This window comes from Hippocampus zosterae, chromosome 14, assembly GCF_025434085.1.
Source record: "Hippocampus zosterae strain Florida chromosome 14, ASM2543408v3, whole genome shotgun sequence".
Lineage (NCBI taxonomy): Eukaryota > Metazoa > Chordata > Actinopteri > Syngnathiformes > Syngnathidae > Hippocampus > Hippocampus zosterae.
In genome coordinates this window covers 13,598,141-13,617,240 of record NC_067464.1, presented here as the reverse complement: position 1 = coordinate 13,617,240, position 19,100 = coordinate 13,598,141, and the positions used below count along the sequence as shown (strand labels likewise).

Sequence of the window (19,100 nt, the reverse complement as noted above, 5' to 3'; positions counted from 1 at the left end):
ATCAAAATTTGAAAAAAAATAAATACTAAATACTAAAACGGTAAATTTCTGGGTACAATTGCTTGTCCCGAGTCCAAATCTTAAAAAAAACAAAGAGAAAAGACAGCTTGAAAATAGTTTTTAAAATACCCGATAAGTGTGGAGTATCCCCAAAATGTTTTCTCTTGTCCCATTTCCCTAATGACCAAATTGAATCTCAAATAAATCAGTTGAAATTAAATTTTAACTTGTTTTTTTTCATATGAAATATGAAGTATTTTTTACTTAATCTTTAGTCTTTCTTCCTGGAGGATGGCCAAGCGTCCGCAGGCTTCATGTCTTTGTAGTCCGTCCAGCATGGGCATCACCTCGCCTTGCTTTTTCCCTTGTCCGGACTGCTGTGGTTTGCTGGAGGTCAGGGTAGCTTTGGGGGATGCTCGTTGGTCCATGATTTGTTCCTAAATTATTCTTAAAGCGTGTTTCTTAACATTTTGCAATTAAATACACCTTATGTATCAATTTTGTACCCCTGACAATAGTCCTTGCCAGCTTGGAAACACACCTATATAGTGTAAAATGTACAAATATTACACCCTGCCTCAATGTGAAAAGTAAGTGTGTGACTTTGGCTCCAACTGAACCCAACTTTGGACAGTGTCGTAACAGTACTGAGTGTTAGAATAACCTAAATCTTCTCCCTAAGCTTTGGTTTCAATGTACACAGAAATGACTTCATAAATTCTAACTAGGCAGTGGGAATGAGGACCAATATAAGATTCCTCTTTGAAAACACACAATTCATGCTCTTCCCGATCACTTCTTTATTGATGAGTGTTCAACAGCTGAGTGCCATCTTCCCCCACTCAATGACCATATTCCGTATCTCCTCCTGGACCAATTCCAGGTGGCGAGTCTGTTGGGTCCACCTCAGAAAATAGCCTGTAAAAAGATCAACACTGAAAACGGGACACAGAAAACTCTCATTCACTGTGTGGTGAATTTTTCTGTCAACATTTTGTTCTGGATTTCTTACACAACACCTCTCCTCTCAAAATTTGATGGGAAAATGTTTTGCATTTCACTCTCAACAAATGAATGTTGATCTGAACAATACCTCTCCCATTTTCATGTCTGCAGAAATTAGTACATCTTGAATCCAAAGCTCACCCCTCCATAGTTGTAAGGATTGTGGGTGGACTGAAGGCCAAATGGCCAGTTCATTTGGCTCATATAGTGGGTTAGTGTACTGCTCTCTTTCCGATGGCTGCAGCAGGGCCCGAAACAAACAATGAGTCTTGTCCTTCACTTGGAGAGCACAGCTGGGAAAGAAAGCCAATGGTTGGATGTCAGGAAAAATTCTGTACATTAGTGAAAAAAGGGAAGCATAACTGACCGTTCCATGTCGCTGTTACAGAGGAAGGTGCCATAGTCCGAGGCATAGGCTTCAGTAGCCAGCCTGAGGAGCAGAGCTTCAGAAAAGCCAAGTGCAAGGGGGAACTGGCGCCATAATTGCCACACACAGTCCAGCAGCAACAAGAACACTGGGCATTCCTGCTGGATACGAGCATGGGAGAAGGCTGAGTGGGAACATCGCTGCTGGAATGGGTGTCCTGCCTGCAAGGTAGACATACAGTATGCAGCCATGGATTCATGTTGAAAACTATCCTCTACATCTCTTCCATTAATCTTCGCTGGATCACATCAAAAACAAAAACAAAAACAATAAACGCATTGACACCTATGGTCAATCAATATATACCCAGTTACCTCACTCATTGATAGGGATAACTCACAGAAAGGCTCTACTGGACAGATTCACACCCACAACCTTGTTGCCTGGAGGCACCGTTCCTTCATACTGATCCAGACGCCGTAGCGAGCAGAAATATAACACTATATACAATTCCAATGCCAGCCTCATTGCCGCAACTTTTAGTGGCACATTATGGCCATCGGGCAGTCTGTGAGCATTGTGGAAAAGGTGTGACTCACGCTGTCAGCGAGTCAGCCGTCACTGGGTGTTGGCAGCGAGTTAACTTATGTTTCTCTGGACTTAACTACAGCCTCTGGAGTACAGAAGGGGAAAAGCTTTTACAGTAATTCAATGGAAGAATGCGCGCACCCAGAAAAGCGCACATCTACACAACTTTACGTTCTTGTTTCACCCATCTAATAACAGTAACATGGTCCATAATAGTCTATTATAGTCAGTCTTGTATGCAACAATAATATTATGTTATTGTGAAGCAAGATACCAAATTTGGCAAAGGGGTTTCAAAATGGATCCAGCAAGACTCATTGTGAGGCAGTAGACTGTAGAGGACACATGACTGACTTCTCGTAGTCAAAAGGCAAGGGAAAATAGTGACAACAGTGAAATATTTATTTTATAATTAAAAATATTTGATCAGCATACATAATTAGGGGCAGCGCAGTAGCACATCATCCTCACACTCAAAAGATCTCTGTACAGACCTCTGTGTAATTCGCGTTTTCTCCCTTCGCATTTGTGGGACCTCTCCAGGCTCTCCTCACATTAGAAAAGAAAATACATATTACAGTAATTCAATATTTAAAAGAATTACAAAGGTGTGAATAGAAATGATTATGCGTCTATATATGCTCTTTGATTTACTGGCGACCAGTCCAATGTGAACTCAGCCTCTTGCCCAGTCAACTTGACTCCAGCTCACCTAGGACTTTGAATTGGATAGGTAAAAACTGATAAGTGGATACATAACTAGTTATACAAAATGTAAAGAAAATACATGAATACTAATGTAATCCTGTTGTATGGATGTAGAACTACAAAAAAAAACTACCTGTACCTGGACAAATTCCCTCTCTAGAAGTTTCAGAAAGCCTTCCAGTGTACGACAACTTGGGTCCAAAATGAGTTGTGCAAGAGTGCTAATAAGCAGCGTGGAGTCTGTCCCCTCAGAGCCGTGAACCAGGACTGAGTGACCATCTCTGGGTAAAACAAACAGGCAGATGCATGTTATAATAATAATAATAACATTCATAATCATAATAATCATAATATTGATTAAAAAGGGAGCATTTCTGACAGAGGCGTATTAAGAGTGCCTACCTCTCCACACACTCTGCCAGCAGGCCAGCAGTTGACATCGCAGTTTGGACATGAGACAACCATTTGGAATTTTCGAGCTTACTCAGCCAGCGGTCCATATTCGGGGACTTGTCACCACAGGCCTCCACCAGCTTGATTAGACTCTCCTGGAGTGTTTTCCCCCTGTATAAACATAAGTGTTATCTACTGCAATTGTGTAGATTGTTTTAGACCTTTTAAACTGAGTACCACCTCAAAAGTGTTGATAATTAGTCCTCTCCAAGTTTTAACATCAGATAGAATAGTGTAGCACCTGTCTCCTATTTTGGAGTGTGAAAATTGGCAACCTTACTTGGCGTGTGCATGAAAATCGGGATATGCATTTTCACATGTTCCATCTGTGAAAGTCTACTTGTAGTTCCTTAAGTAGTAGTTCCTCTTTGCACATTTCCAGCAAATTAATTTCTTTTCCTGCCATGTCAAGGATTGAGCGTTGCTGCTTTGATTAACATAAATTAACTTGTGTGTGTTTATGCCCCAGTGGCAGAAAAGTCCCTTTTCTAACTGTGTCAACCTGCGTGCCTTAGCGAAAATACCACATTTTTGTCCAGCCCTCCTTCACACAGAGTTCACCAGCTTGCCACTTCCGGGCACGGGAAAGGAGCCCATAGTGTGATAGTCACACACCTTTCCATGTGCCTGTGTAGTCTCTTCCAGTTGCTGTAGCATGATTTGGACTCAAACCCGCCGCCCATCATCCTGGCTTGCTGCGCCTGCTGACCTGAACGTGTGTCGATAATATAACCTCTGTCTGAGTCCCCGATCACTATCTGCAAGAGGAGCTCATCTTCCAAGCAACGCTTCCGGTTGGCTCCTGTCAGTGGCTGACTGCCACGCAAAATGACCTGAAAATCGGTTTTGGGTGCTTTTCAAAACAATAAGGCGACCGCAAATAAAAGTTACGGGATGTTGGCCTCACCGTGCCATTCTTCTTGTGGTAGTAACAGAGGACAGGGAAGCGTCCCCCCTGTCTGAATTTGGCGACCTTTTTTAGTGCGTCATCCCCAATTGCCTTGGGGACAATGACAGCTGGAGGGTAAGAGGTGCATACTGAGTAGTCTTGGTTCACGGTGCTCAGTCTCCACCTTTCATGCTGCAAACAGAAAGACCCCAGCGCCATCAAGGCCTGACAAGGCAACCACGTGACTGAAAACCACAGGAAATAAAAGGACTCGCAGCACGCAAGTATGACGAGGCTCTTTTGTCACCATTTACAAGAAATGTAATTGTACTAGGTCCTAGTACAACCTGGGTGGGTAGTTCTGTGCCTTACTCAACAACTTAATCCATGCATCCATTTTCTGTATCGCTAATAGGTAAGCTGGAGCGTATTCTAGTTTACCCTGATCAACATGTAGGGGTACACCCTGGACTATTCAGCAAACGGGGAAAGGGCACAAACAAGCATTCACATTGCCATTGACGACAAAATGGATCATTTAAAGCCTTAAATTCAATTGACAGAAAGCCTGTGGAAAACATGGAAAGGCCCCTAGTTTTCAACATCAACCCTCAGAACTGTTTGGCTGATGTGCTACTGCCAATGACTTGTTCAGTGCTGCCCCAGAGATTCGAATGTTGGTGAATTTACTTGTTGAAAAATCCTGTGAGAGTCAAGAATTGTCAAAAACACAATCTCAGTCATGCCTCAATTATTACCTAATCAAAATGCTGCATATTAATATGGCATCCAAGGACTGTCTTTTCACACACAGACATAATTGTTGGTAGCCCTCTTTTAATGGAAGGAAAACTCACAGTGCTCACAGGAACAGAGTGAACACGACACAAGTAAATAATAAATAAGATGTAATGAAAATTAATCAATGAAAATCAGACATTGCTTTTGTTTTGGGGTTCAAAAGATTGATAGAAACAAATAAAAAGTCAAACAAACAAACAAACAAAAAACGTGAAACGGGCATGGAGAAAACTGAAGGTGCGTACCCTTATCTTAATATTTTGCTGCACAACCTTTCACTGCAATCAAACGATTTTTGAAATTTTCAGACTTCTGCAGGTATTTTTCCCCACTCTTCATGACTAAACAGCTCCAATAATCTCAGGTTTGGAGGGTGCTTTCTCGAGACCAGCGTGCAGGGGCACATTAGTGTGTCGTGAGACATATAATGGTGTGCCGTGGGAAGTTATCACATTCCACTTACCGGTAAAGGTGAAAAATGTATTTCTTAATAGCAAATAATGTGGGCGGTCCGGTAGTCCAGTGGTTAGCACGTCGGCTTCACAGTGCAGAGGTTCGATTCCAGCTGCGGCCTCCCTGTGTGGAGTTTGCATGTTCTCCCCGGGCCTGCGTGGGTTTTCTCCGGGTGCTCCGGTTTCCTCCCACATTCCAAAAATATGCATTGCAGGCTGATTGAACACTCTAAATTGTCCCTAGGTGTGAGTTTGAGCGTGGATGGTTGTTCGTCTATGTGTGCCCTGCGATTGGCTGGCAACCGATTCAGGGTGTCCCCCGCCTACTGCCTGGAGACGGCTGGGATGGGCTCCAGCACCCCCCGCGACCCTAGTGAGGATCAAGTGGTACGGAAGATGAATGAATGAATGAATAACAAATAATGTATCGTCTCTCAAATTATTTTTTTTTTCAGGGTGACATTATTTGTGTGCAGCGCTGTTTCATGTTTTTTTTTATTCTGTTGAACCACAATTCAAAAGCAGTGTCTGATTCTCAGTGTTTACTTTTCATTGCTTTTTAATTGATGATTTAATTTTGTCATATTCTAGTTATTTCTTTGAGCACTATGGTTTTATTTCATTAACAGAGGAGGTGCAGTATCATCAATTTTGTCCATGTGTGTACATGCTACAATACTAAACAAATTATTTGTAGTTTTTCCATTAAGTTTAAAATGATCTATATTCAAACTGATTGGCTGAGGGTATGTATACCTGCGTCTCTACTTGCAGTTAGTCATGTGGAAGATTCGTATTCATTCCCATATATCCCCATATATGTGAGACACAATGCTCGTTTGAGTGACATTTTCGTTCAGCATTTCTCAGCATTCACAGCAGATTTTGAGGGAAGAGCTATTATCAAACTACTGGGTGAGAAACCCCCATATGAAGGTGCGTCTTCATTGTTTATCCCTCCATTTCTTAAATCCTTATCCTCATTAGAGTCGCAGATATGTTGGAGCTTATCCCAGCTGACTTTTGGGCAAGTTGCAAGTTTTTGGGTTTTTTTTTATTGTTCTTCAGGCAAATGTGTTGACATGTTTGGCCAAGCACTTCATGCAATTTGTATTGTTCGTCAGCAATAAATAGGAAATTCTCAGTAAAAGCCAGTCCCAGTGCTTCAGGGTGACTCACTGTTACAAATGTTAGGTTGCTGTTGGTAGGTAAAGCTGCAAACTGGAATAGGGGATTTCCTCATTGTTGACCCCCTCTATCTTCTGTTTCCCTGCCATTTTCCTGTCATGTGACTATAGGCTCAGGGTTAGGAAAACAGTGCCAAGAGACATACTGTATGTGTATTTTCAAACTTACAAGTTCTTCCATTTCAGTGTAATGTCTTTCGGGGGTTGAGAGGCCCCAAGGATCCTGCGCGCTGGCATTGGAGGGTCGGTAAAAGAAAGGATACATCTCTGCCACACAGTTCAGACAAGACAAGGTCTGGAGAAAACAACAGTTAATGATGAGAAACTAAAAAAGAAACAGATAAACGCTTCCAGTTTCAGTAATAACAACAACAATTATTATTATTAACAAATATATAATACTAATGCATCACATTTAGTTGGCTCTTTTCCACACACTGGACACTTTAGGTAATGCCAATGATTTCATGTACCTCAATGGATTGTGCAATGTTAAGGCACTGCTCCATGCCTGGGATGTCAAGCTGTAGCACACGGAGATCTTTACACTTGATGACGATGGTACCGGAAGATTCTGTAGCTCTATATACAAACACAGAGCAAAACAATAGCCCCGATACCCTTATGACTGCTTCGCACTTTAGATGCCCCATGTTTTGGCTCGAGCAGTGCAGAAAATTGGACTTGCACAACTTTGTTACATGGGCCTTCTGCTTGCTGTAAAGTTTTGCTGCAGCACACAAGTATGAGCTGTTAGTAGGATAGCAAGCCGCACACATGACAGCGAGGATGAGCTGTTGTAACCAAACATGTTTCCTGTGGGCTGAATAGGTGCAACTAACTGCTGACACATTGCAACACAAATGAGCCTCCAACCTGTTGCTGTGGCCGGCATTAGGAAAGAGGCTGAAGTAGTTCAAAAGGTTTTCCACGCTGCTTGAAACACATTTGAGGAATTATTTTGTTAGATAATGGACAGTTTAACACTTTATGTGTAAATTACCATATGATTTAATCAACGCTAGAAATATCATGCCGCTGCACTACTGTATTTTATCATATGAATATTATTAGACTATGCTTATCTATAAGTTATTCCGTGTGCATCTCCTTACCTTTTCTCAACAGCATCAATGTTTCTGAGGAGCAGCAGAACCTGCTGACAGCTTTCCTCCTCCCTGTCCGAGAAGAGCAGGTGGTGGCCGGTGATGCACAGGGTGCCCTTGATCGAAGTGTGCAGAGGCTGCTGGAGCACAACATCTTCTACATTCGCTGTCTTGATGTGCTCGGAAAACTCCATTCAACAAAAGCCAAGCGCCAGCAAACTTTTCGAGTAAATAAAGTGCCTCAACTTGAAATCACTTCCTCGCCTACCCTAAAATGAAAGAAAACTACAGTGACGCTCCTCCTCCTCCCGTTTCTCCTCCTTTTCCTCCTCCCCTTGCTCTCGCTCGTCTGTTTCTCTCACGATCTGAACATAAATAGAAGTGGCTTTCCCAACCTCTGAGCATAGGCCCGAACATGCGCACATATTCTTAACACTCTTGCAAGCTGTTGCACGAGAGGATGCAAGACTTACATGTGAATCTACTCCCTGTAGCTCAGTCTCTCTCTCTCTTTTTCTCTTACAGCTGTGCAGGTAATTTGCAGAGGTTCGCGTTTTTAACGACTTTTTTTCTGAAAGAACGATATGAAAATATGTTTTCAACATTTTCTAATGAGTGGCTTTTTAAAATTGTTTATTATTATTCGAAAATGCCGCAGAGCTTTTCCTTGGAATTGTCATCTGGTCCCTGAAATGAGACGTGAACGAGCACCCACTCGGCACTGCAGTTTTGACTCTCAAAATGCGATCGCAAGCTGCAATATAACTAATCGCCACTAGATGGATACACAGTACAAACATGTAATTGAAAGGGTGCATTGACTCATTACATTTGATAAAGAGAAACCATTTAACAGTGGACTCAACTTCTTAATTTTGAAGGAACACTTCGACAACGTGTTATTTTTCACAAAACAACCCCTCAAAGTACCTAATGTTCATCCTCTTGCATTTGTGTTTATTGCAACTGTTCCTATATTTAAAAAAAATCCTATATCAAAACAAAACAAACAATATATACAATACAATACAATATATGATGTGGATGATGGATCACATCTACACACAAGGACATTATTGCTACATAAGAAAAACCCTCAATGATGACTAAAATAATCTTAAACTGACAAAATAATGAATAAAAAAATTGTGAAAAGTAACCACTGAAAATCAGGCATTATTTCGGTTTTGTGGTCCATCTGAATAGACTTAAAGAACAAGCCAATGAAAACCGCACAGACAAAAATTATGGAAAAATCACTGAAATAACCTTAGACTAATGAGACTGGAAAGTGCTGAAATGCATATTTACAAGCCACAATGTTTCCGAGACAATGTTTGACAGTGACTATTGGGGCTTTTTTAGGACATATGTTCAAAACAAAAACAACAGCACAGTAGGCCTACTGTGAAACAAACAGCAGCCTCTGCTTTGTTCTGTGAGTGCTTTGCTTAATCCCGACACAGAAATCCTAACCCTATCAATTCTGGAACAAAATGTGCTCCCTGATCTCAGAAAGCTTGGCCGCAGTTTCGTGTCATGGGTCTTCTAACAAGATAAAGACACAAACACACAGCTAATGAAAACATGAATAGCTAAAAAAAAACTTCAAACTATTCTGAAGAGTCCTGATATCATTAGACATGTGTAAAAGAAGACGAAAGGTATAGCTTGAAAAGGCAAACTTCAGATCTGTGAAGGTTGACGTACTTTGCTCATGACTAGAGGGCCAACGTACCTGCTCAGTTGTGTCGACACATGCTGAAGTCTTTTTGGCAGTTATAGAAATCACTTAATTGCAAGATTCCCTCAAATGTTGTGCAATAAAATTAACAATAAGTTAGGCATACCATCATTTTTGTCCAGGCCATTTTGATTTATGTATTTTTAAATAATTCTGTTGGACAACACAAATAAAACATTGCTCTATTTTCATTGGTTAATTTTCAGTTTTTATTATAACTTTTATTAGTTTTACCTGTGATCAGTGTGGGTGTTTTCCTTTATTTATCAGGTGGATATCAATAATTTTGTCCACAAAAATAAAACTATTTGAGTTTTTATGTTCGTATTATGGCTTATGTTTTATGATAGAGTTCATGTACTTTGTTACAGCTATGATTATTAAAGTGGTCTATGAATAAGATAAATTGAGATGAGAGATGAGGTAGAGAAACTGGTTTAATAGTAAAAGTAAGTATCAGAATTTTTTTCCCCTCCCGAGCCTAAGAGGGGAGGGCTTGACCAATATATGGTGGGGGGGCTGAGAAAAAAAATAATTTTTATGACTTCACATTTTTACATAAAAGTATAATACACGGTAGTGGTGCGCCATAGAGACGTGTATTCAACATAAGGTATGAATTTGCCCAAAGGCAGCAATTTGGACTTTACTGTTCAATCAGGGTAATTGATTATGTCTTTGTATCCCCTTTCGTGTGCATTGCTCAATCAGTGTGACAGTAATGCCCAAACTGTATGGCCCATCACCTCACTGTTTACTCCTGTTTTTATTGGAGAATACTTGTTGCACACTATTTTGAAACCTTCTCACTTACAGGCTGCGGCTGGCGCTCCTTCAGGAGTTGGTCTAGGCTCATTTTTCCAATCACCCTCTTCTTCTTTACCCCCCTGGGAGAATGTTGGGAGGGATTGATTGATTGATTGATTGATTGATTTATTCAAACTAAGCGATCCATTGCTAAGATGGACTGTAAAGTAACTGTAACCTAAAGTGCATTCGGAAAGTCACTCCAACACCCGTGCACTATTCTGATAGTGGGTGTGGAGTGCGCTCCACTCTCATTAATTTCCACACGCAACCATTACTGGCACGCCGTGCCCCCAGTTGGAGTGCCAAGTACCTTGTACTTTTTTTGGTGGACTCTGAATAGCCAAACGACAAATTTTAGCAATGCTCTAAATATCCGAACGGTGTCAGTTAACCAGTGTGTGCTCGGAGATTGATTACAGCCGCTCCCCTAATGCACAGGTTAACCAACAAAAGACTCACTCTGGCCCTCCCTGCCCTTATAAAAAGACACAGGGTACAGCTGCAGCACAAACACGGAAAGAAGAATCTGAATTGGTACAGAATGCCTACTTAATTGTGAACTAATTTTTTTAACAGAAATATTTATTTCAGTTTAAAAATATTTTTTAAAACACACATTGCTTATGAAGAGCTGTCTGACGGGGCTAGAGCCCCCCATAGCCCCCGGTGTAGAGCCGTGCCTGGTGAGTCCTAATGATGATTACGATACAAAGGGGCCTCCAGCGTCACTTAAACCACAGCGTTTCGTTTGAGGCGACCAATTAAATTCAAGTATGGGCTTACATAGCATTATGCAACCCAATTCAAAGGTTTACCGCTGTCTTATAACATAACGTCTGAGTTTTCTACCACACGTAAGTCGGCGTCGGCGCCGTGGGCGGTCACTGTCTATCCGCTTATAAAGGAAGTGCGGCGGACCTTTCGTGCGTCAAGAGCCAAGTGTCCAGCAACAATCTCGGTGAAATTCACCCCCTGCTCGCATGGATTCCCAAAACTCTGCAGACGAGGGAGACACGCAAAGTCTAGACAGCTTGAAGGCACTAACGGAGAAACTCAAATTAGAGACTCGCAGACCGTCGTATCTGGAGTGGCAGGAGAGGCTGTTGAGCGGACCTTGGAGGGACAGGAATCCATCAACTTCACAGCAACACGACCGCGACCATTCAGCTTCAACGCAAAGCGATGCAGACGTGGTCGTGCGAAACATCTGTGGCTTTGACACTATTGATGACGCCTTAAACTTTCTCAGAAAAGAGTTGGTAAGTGAGGCAGAACTGTTGCGTTTATTATACCTGCACCCATCAACCAATACATTAGGTACACTTCCAAGATTCATTGGAAGAGCCTGAGAGCCGCTTCGGATTTTCGAAATGGACAGATGGGCCATAGGTTGGCTCATTTTACATTGCAGTGATTATTTAACTGTAATCAAGCAACCAAACATTTGTTTAAAAATATATAACATGCCAAATGTGTAGGCTAATATAAAGTATGTAAAATTGAACCTGAATTGAATTTTCCCGAATCACTTATCCTCACGAGGGTCGCGGACGTGCTGGAGCTTATCCCAGCTGCCTTCGGGGGGTCGACAATATAGACAGATAAACAACCATTCACACGCACAGTCACTCCTACGAACTGTTTAGAGCAGTTGTTCTTAACCTTGTTCCAACCGGTTAATATGCGCATTCACAAAACCCTTATAATTGAAAAAAAAAGAGAGTGTGATTTTTTACAAATTCAAGATATTAAAACGCATTTATTAAAAAGAGAACACAATTAAACACAATTAGCATAATTGTAAAGTATACATTTTTTAATTGTCCACGAAATGAACCAGACAGTGATGGCCAAGCAGGCGTGTCATAATTAATTGACATGTTGAGTTGAGCGTGTCTAAACGTCCATGGCAGAGGCTCTGTCAAACCCCTGAGACCGATTCACTCACCCAGGTTAAGAACCACTGGTTTAAGCAGCCTATGCCTGTTTTTTTTTTTGGGGGGGGGGGGGGGGTACCCGGAGAAAACCCAGGAAGGCATGGGGAGAACGCGGAGCCTGGATTCAAACTCCCGACTGCTCCACTTTGAGACGTACGTTCTAACCAGACGGCCACTGTACCATCCCGAACCTAACTCAACAGTTCAAAATTTAACTCCCTATGACGTTATTACATATATGAAAACCTGATGTGCTTGAGTGAAAAAACGTTTTTAAAATGTATTTTAGGATTTGCAAGAAGGGAAATATAAAATTAATTCAACAAATATTAGAGGGCTCATGTTAATTTCAATGCTTGGTGGGCTGGATTAAAAGGGTGAGCAGGTCACATACTCCAGGGAAGGGTGTAACTACACTTGGTCCACCTTTCCCTGCCAGAGATCGGGAAAAATCTTATAAGCAGCTCTCAAGATGAAGAGGTTCACCTACACCACTGCAAAATTACCACCGCAATAATAATGAATTTAAAAATGCTATGAAATAAGATAAGAAAGATGGAGAAATTCCCAGTTCACAGCAGCAAAGTTATGAAAGGAAGAAGTAGAAGAACAAAATATAAGAGCTGCTGTAAAGGTAGCCACTCTCACGGCGCCATCTTGAAGTCCAAATAACAAAATAATACAACACAACACACAAGACAGAGACAGCCATTCAATCTTAACCACTTTTCTGCATCCTCTTTGTTCTATGAAGCAGTTGTAGATGAAAGAGGAGAGGATCAAAGTGTCCTTTCACCCGTGGATCAGCGACGTCATGCTGAAAATGTGCACCACTCATATAGAATATATAATGTACAAAAAAATGTATACCACTCAAACATCATCTGTTAAAGTGAGCATTATTATCTGTGTAAATTTTTAAAATACATTTTTGACTCAGCAATTTGAATTTGTGGCTGGTTGGTGCATTCATTCATTCTTTCATCTTCCGTACCGCTTGATCCTCACTAGGGTCGCGGGGGGTGCTGGAGCCCATCCCAGCCGTCTCCGGGCAGTAGGCGGGGGACACCCTGAATCGGTTGCCAGCCAATCGCAGGGCACACAGAAACAAACAACCATTCGCACTCACACTCACACCTAGGGACAATTTAGAGTGTTCAATCAGCCTGCCACGCATGTTTTTGGAATGTGGGAGGAAACCGGAGCACCCGGAGAAAACCCACGCAGGCCCGGGGAGAACATGCAAACTCCACACAGGGAGGCCGGAGCTGGAATCGAACCCGGTACCTCTGCACTGTGAAGCCGACGTGCTAACCACTGGACTACCAGGCACCCCCTGGTTGGTGCATATGTAAAAAAAAAAGGTTGTGCAAAAATAAATGGAAGAACGTCAACAAACTCTTTGATGCCATTGTCATGATCAGTATTTGTCAGTTGTGTTGGTGGTTGAGATCAAAATGATTCTCTGATCAAACACTCACAATCACCATACCTAAATAGTGTGTTGACCTCCAACACAGTGATGCGTGATGTCACAGAAAGTTATCCATTACATTACCACAACTCTTCTTTTAAATATAAAGACTCACCTCACGTCGTTCACCGAAACTAAAATGCTTTCTATCGCTGAAACATTGATTCTATCTCACCACCTCCCACCTTCCCCCGTTTCAGAGGGAGATGCAAGACCAGGACAACCATCTGGCCCGCCAGCTGATCCATCTTCGTGGGGAGATCAACAAGCTGAAAGTGGAGCAGGTGTGTGAGCGCCACAAAGAAATGCTGGACAATGCGACGTATGAGCTGGAGGAGTGCGGCGAGGAGTCCGATCTGCTGTGTGACATCCCCATGAAAGCCACCTTTGCTCTATCCACCCCACTGAAACATCTGGGCCTCACGAAGATGAACATCAACTCCAGACGTTTCTCACTGTGTTAAAGCCTCATCCATTCCTCCTGATGATGATTATTAAGTTCGACTTGACTTCCATCAAACACTGAGTGCTATTTACTCTTTGGGAGGTCCACAGTGTCAACAAAAGGAAGCTGTAAGCTATTTGCTGTATGCTTAGCGGTGTGACGTGCGTGGAGAGTGCACCAGCATGTACAGTACATGTCGCAAACACAGATGCACTATTACACTGGATGAAGACTATTAGCACAAATTAGACTCATTATCAGGTACAACCGCACAATCTAATGAAAGTAAATGATCCCTTTTCAAAGAAGTTGCAGTTTGCGATGATGTCGATTTGCATTGCATCATATTTGCCATCCTTTACCGTCCACCATGACTGTGAGGTTGCACACCATTGTTTACGATCCAAAATAAGAAGCATTTTAAAATAATACCTCTTCTGCAGAGTGAATAAAAAGTGTACATTTTACACGAGACTCGGCGGATTGCCTTGCAATCCGAAGTTCGAGTTTCAATTTTAAATTTTACTGTAGCATTGTTTTCCACGTGGTTTCCAGAAACAGAAACATGATTGATGCCTCGAAATTGTGTTGATGAGTGTGTTAAATGTGCAGAGAGTCAGCTGGGATATGATCTAGCTTACTACCTTGGACAAGATCCATCCATCCATCCATCCATCCATCCATCCATCCATCCATCCTTCCTTCCATCACTTATTCCATCCATTCCATTCATGCATCCATCTATCATTCAATTATCTGAAGCGCTTATCCTCACAAGGGTTGCGGGGGATGCTGGAGCCTATGCCAGTTGACTTCGGGGAGTAGGCGGGGTGCACCTTGAACTGGTTGCCAGCCAATCACAGCCCTGGACAGGATCGTGGTTTTAAAAAAAATGGATCCATCGTTTGTGAACAGCAGTTGCATATATTCTTTGTGTCAAGCTGAATTTGAGGTTAAGTTCGAAAATGGCTCCGTACAATCATTTTGAATAACAATGGCTTCTTCAAATTTTTTACTCAAATACACAACCAAAATTATTTTGCTCAATCATGATACACTTAAACGTGTTCTTAAGAAACCGTGTTTTGTTGAATGTCAGGTCATTCTTATTTTAAGTGCATAAGTAACATGAGTTATGAAAGGGTCAACTTTTTTAATGAGTTTTATGATCACGTTGATGGCCGTTTAATCCATGTGGTCTAACACCAGCGTTTTAATACTGTATCTCCCAAACCCCAAATATCTCGATGGCCTTCTCTTGACAAAGATACGGTTTTCCATTACAATGTGCACAAGGTAGCAAACTTGTTCTGTTGCTTAGCGATATTTTTTATCGACAATATCAGCAGGATTTATGAAAAATTACATGTTTTCTCTTTGAGGATTTATGTTAAATGTAAAAGAAAAAAATCAGTACATGACTCATGACAGATGCTCCTGTATAATGTGTCTTCAATGGCTACATATAAAACGCAACTGCAAAATGCAGATTGTCATTGCAACTCAATATTAAAGAAAAAATCTCCTGCCTCTGACATATTTTGAATATTTATGATGAATAGAGTCAGGGCTCGGACAATACCCGAATGTTAAAAGACCGGTTGAGAATTGTGAACTTTGACACAGAATTGATGAGAACTATTTGAATATGGTCAAATCTTATTATTCTTGTTTTCCTATTTCCACAATAGTAGATGGTCTGAGAATGTTATCAAGTGTCAAACTCTGACACTTGGTTTGCATTCATACTGTTTACAACACTAGAGGCTCTATTTTCGCGTAAGTCCAGAATGGCGAGTGGCGTAACTGTGCACGGAGTCATTAGTATTTTCGCAGATGTGTGCAAAATTGAGTTTAATAACACTCTGACTTGCGAATGATTTTTTAAAACAATTGAGTATAATGTGTCTTGTGACATAAAATGAGTCTAGCAGAAATCAGTGCTGCCTATGGTTAGCATGTCTGCATCACAATCAGAATGTGTGGGGTAGGATCTGCTCGGACCTTTTCATGTGGAATTTTCCGCAAACACGCATTACTAGGTTGATGGCGTACGAGGTTGATTGAGGCCTCTGCATTGATGTGAATGTGCTTGTATGTGATTTAATGGCAGCAGTAGGGAGGGGAAGCAATTGAGACAGTGCCTCTCCCCCTGCTGGCCATTCTCTGCAGATGAAGAGTAAAAAAAAATATATATATATATATATATATATATATTAGAGCTGTCAAACGATTAAAACATTTAATCTAATTAAAAATGCAATTGTCATAATTAACTCAAATGAACTAAAAAATTAATCGTGATTACTCACATATTTTTTATCGTTTCTGAATTTCCTTTTACATTTTTTGTCCAATTTTTCCCCATTTTAATGCTCTCATCAACTTGGAATCATGATTTAGTTTTCTGTGTGCCAAATACAAATATTTACTGAAATAACAATTTCAATTTTCAATTTTACATGAACATTTTTCACTTGGAGCAGTTGTTCACACATAATCTCTCACGCAATATTACTGTCCATCAACAACAGTGAAAAAAATATTTTGTCACACTACAGCTACTTTAACAGCTTTTTTAATGAAATCAAAACAGCAATAAAACATTATAAAGTGCACATCTAAGGTAACCTAGTACTCAGCCTAGAGTGGATTTAAACCATGGTTGCATACTTCGTTTTTCTCAAGTTTGCTTTGAACACAGCAGTCTGTTTCTGTATGTTTGTTGGAGAATAACGAGACCCCGGACACCAGTGTTCGTTATGTGCCGCTGTATTCAAAACTGCCGGCCGTACAAACAAGCGCAAGCACTTCCCCAGTGCTGCTGGGGCAAACCATTCTGAAAGAGGGGGGTTTCACTCCCCCTAACAAAGTCAGGCTATGTTGATTATGTTGGTACTTCTTGCGCGGAAGTCTCTCTACGGTTTTTGTGTCTACCTCATTTCGGATGACTACACTTGGTTCGATGACAACACTGGAGATGTTTTATTTTCGCTAGGTCGCTACCACTGCACCGCTGAACTTTCGTTGTAATTAGTGATGTGTCGTTCGCGAACGAGCCGGCTCCCAGAGTCGGCTCTTTGAAGTGAACGATGGGAGCCGGCTCCCACGTCATTGGGAGATATATATATATATATATATATATATATATATATATATATATATATATATATATACGCACACAAACACACACACACACACATACACACAAAGTACATTACAGTATGTTTCATTTTTGTTCCATTGCATGTGGCAGTTATGCATACCGTTGCTGCAATGCGTAGAAGAAGCCTATAAACATGAATCAGCACTTGGGCTATCCTCAGGTGTTTGAAGACATGCAAACTTAGCCGCCATCCTGAAGCAGGGTTCCAACGACGAGCTCTTCCATCAAGTTGTATTTGGCTAATAACTGGGTTTGGCTGCAATTAAATTCATCATAGCTTATTAAATTCTGTACCGATTTTGACACTTAGAAACATCCGACATGCAGTTTAGATACCAGACCCTGAGGCAATTTTATAATGGGGACTTTTATAACATTAATTTTAAAGGAAAGACCAAACCTTATTTTTTTTGTCAACGAGAACTGCAAAACAACAACCCAATGAAAATGAACTTAGATTAAATATTATTTTGGTTTTCTTGGCATAAAATTGTTGAACAGTCTCGAATTGATTGAAAAATAATTACAAGCTTTGAAAACCAGCATTCAAAAATTCAATCTTGACCTTTTTTGAACATGTTTAAGTGAGGGCGGGTCGGTGAATCAGTGGTTAGCACGTCGATCTCACAGAACAGAGGTTGTGAGTTCGATCCCGGCTCCGGCCTTCCCGTGTGGATTTTGTATATTCTCTCTGTGCCTGTGTGGGTTTAATCCGGGTCCTCTGATTTCCTCTCACATTCCAGAAACATGTATGGCAGACTGATTGAACACTCAAAAATTGTCCCAAGTTGTGAGTGAGCACAGATAGTCGTTTGTCTTTGTGTGGCCTGTGATTGGTTGGCAACCGGTTCAGGGTGTAAGACAGCTGGGATAGGCTCCAGCACCCCCCGCGACCCTTGTGAGGAGGCTGGTCAGAAAGTGAGATCAGCTCCGTAGATATTGTTGGACATTATTAGTCAAAAAAGAAACTAAATACGCAGCACCGTGCCCTGGTGGTTAGCTCGTAATTGAGAGGTTCAAATTTCAGAGGTTTGGAGTTTGCATGTTACTCCGGCTTCTTCGCACACCCCAGAAACCTGCTTGGTTGGTTTATGGCAAACTTTAAGTTGTCCTTACGTGTGCGAAGTGAAGTCCATATGTCTATAAGTGCCCTGCAATTGACTGGTGACAAGTCCACTGTATCGCCCACCTCTCAAATAGCAAAAAGTAAAATATAAAATGGGCGGATAGAAGAAACTAAATATCTGCCTTGGTAGGGTGCGGCCTCTGTGTGAAAAAGAACACCACAGAGACTACCTCGGGATACAGATGAAATGCGCCTTTATACCTTCACTTTGCAAATAAAATTCAATAGGAAAATGCATAGAAGTAGCAGTGCTGTACCTCAAGGCCTTATTTGTCAGTGAGTGCTCACAATAAAGTGTTGCAGAAATATTTTTCTCTTGCCACTGTGATATGGCCCACAGATTGTTTCCCTTGACCTTTTCCACAGATGTTTCCGTTGTTATTCTAAGAACAGAGGCTGCCACTTGAGTGGAAATAAAGCACATGTCACAGATAAACCTATCAGTATACTTCATTTAATCGGGAGGCACCTTTTAACCTTATCCACGGTAAGGCTGCTCTTCAGGAGTTGTGAGCCTGCACCTGCTTCGCGAATGTGGGAGGTGGAGGTTGGAAAACCTGATGATAGTATCACACTGTGACTGTATAATACGTGAGATTTCACATCATATTTAGAGGTCATAGACCGCAGTTGTGCTCGAGAAAATCGGAATACCCCTTAAGTAGGATATTCTTTCGCATAGCGTAATCCGCTCAATGGACACTTCATTAGGTACATTTGCCCAATCATAAAATCCACTTCCAGAGCGGGAGCAATCTTTTTTTTTGTTGTTCATTCAGCAATTATCTGTTTTACACCCCCTTCAAATGACAAAATTGAAAGTCTTCTTTCATAATGTTGAA

The 19,100-nt window shown here is 41.3% G+C and overlaps 2 protein-coding genes across 4 annotated transcripts; one reads left to right on the top strand and one right to left on the bottom strand.

The window, feature by feature from the left end:
• Positions 1-776: 776 nt before the first annotated feature.
• On the bottom strand, positions 777-7,910 carry zgc:154055 (uncharacterized protein LOC556036 homolog). Of its 3 annotated transcripts, none has more exons than XM_052086953.1 (11): positions 7,566-7,910; positions 7,327-7,386; positions 6,924-7,032; positions 6,620-6,745; positions 4,029-4,202; positions 3,737-3,954; positions 3,071-3,232; positions 2,808-2,949; positions 1,373-1,593; positions 1,147-1,298; positions 777-918 (listed from the first exon to the last, which is right to left on the bottom strand). In XM_052086953.1, exons 1-11 carry the CDS (start codon positions 7,748-7,750, stop codon positions 815-817), a joined length of 1,653 nt encoding a protein of 550 aa, XP_051942913.1. In that variant the 5' UTR covers positions 7,751-7,910; the 3' UTR covers positions 777-814. The 3 variants fall into 3 exon arrangements, with proteins under 3 accessions (XP_051942913.1, XP_051942914.1, XP_051942915.1); XM_052086954.1 differs by having other exon boundaries at positions 7,327-7,383; positions 7,566-7,908; XM_052086955.1 differs by lacking the exon at positions 7,327-7,386 and having other exon boundaries at positions 7,566-7,907.
• Positions 7,911-10,948: 3,038 nt separating this feature from the next.
• On the top strand, positions 10,949-14,486 carry fam167b (family with sequence similarity 167 member B). Its single transcript, XM_052085305.1, has 2 exons — positions 10,949-11,369; positions 13,722-14,486. The coding sequence occupies exons 1-2, from the start codon at positions 11,091-11,093 to the stop codon at positions 13,983-13,985; spliced, it is 543 nt and encodes a 180-aa protein (XP_051941265.1). The 5' UTR covers positions 10,949-11,090; the 3' UTR covers positions 13,986-14,486.
• The last annotated feature ends 4,614 nt before the right edge of the window (positions 14,487-19,100 follow it).

Bases quoted from the DNA above. Each gene is read 5' to 3' on its own strand.
- fam167b (XM_052085305.1), top strand. From the start codon at position 11,091: ATGGATTCCCAAAACTCTGCAGACGAGGGAGACACGCAAAGTCTAGAC. The intron at 11,370-13,721 runs GTAAGTGAGGCA...CCCCCGTTTCAG, and splicing joins ACTTTCTCAGAAAAGAGTTG to AGGGAGATGCAAGACCAGGA.
- zgc:154055 (XM_052086953.1), bottom strand. From the start codon at position 7,750: ATGGAGTTTTCCGAGCACATCAAGACAGCGAATGTAGAAGATGTTGTG. The intron at 3,955-4,028 runs GTGAGGCCAACA...ACCGATTTTCAG, and splicing joins ACCACAAGAAGAATGGCACG to GTCATTTTGCGTGGCAGTCA. The intron at 919-1,146 runs GTGAGCTTTGGA...ATCTTTTTACAG, and splicing joins ATCCTTACAACTATGGAGGG to GCTATTTTCTGAGGTGGACC.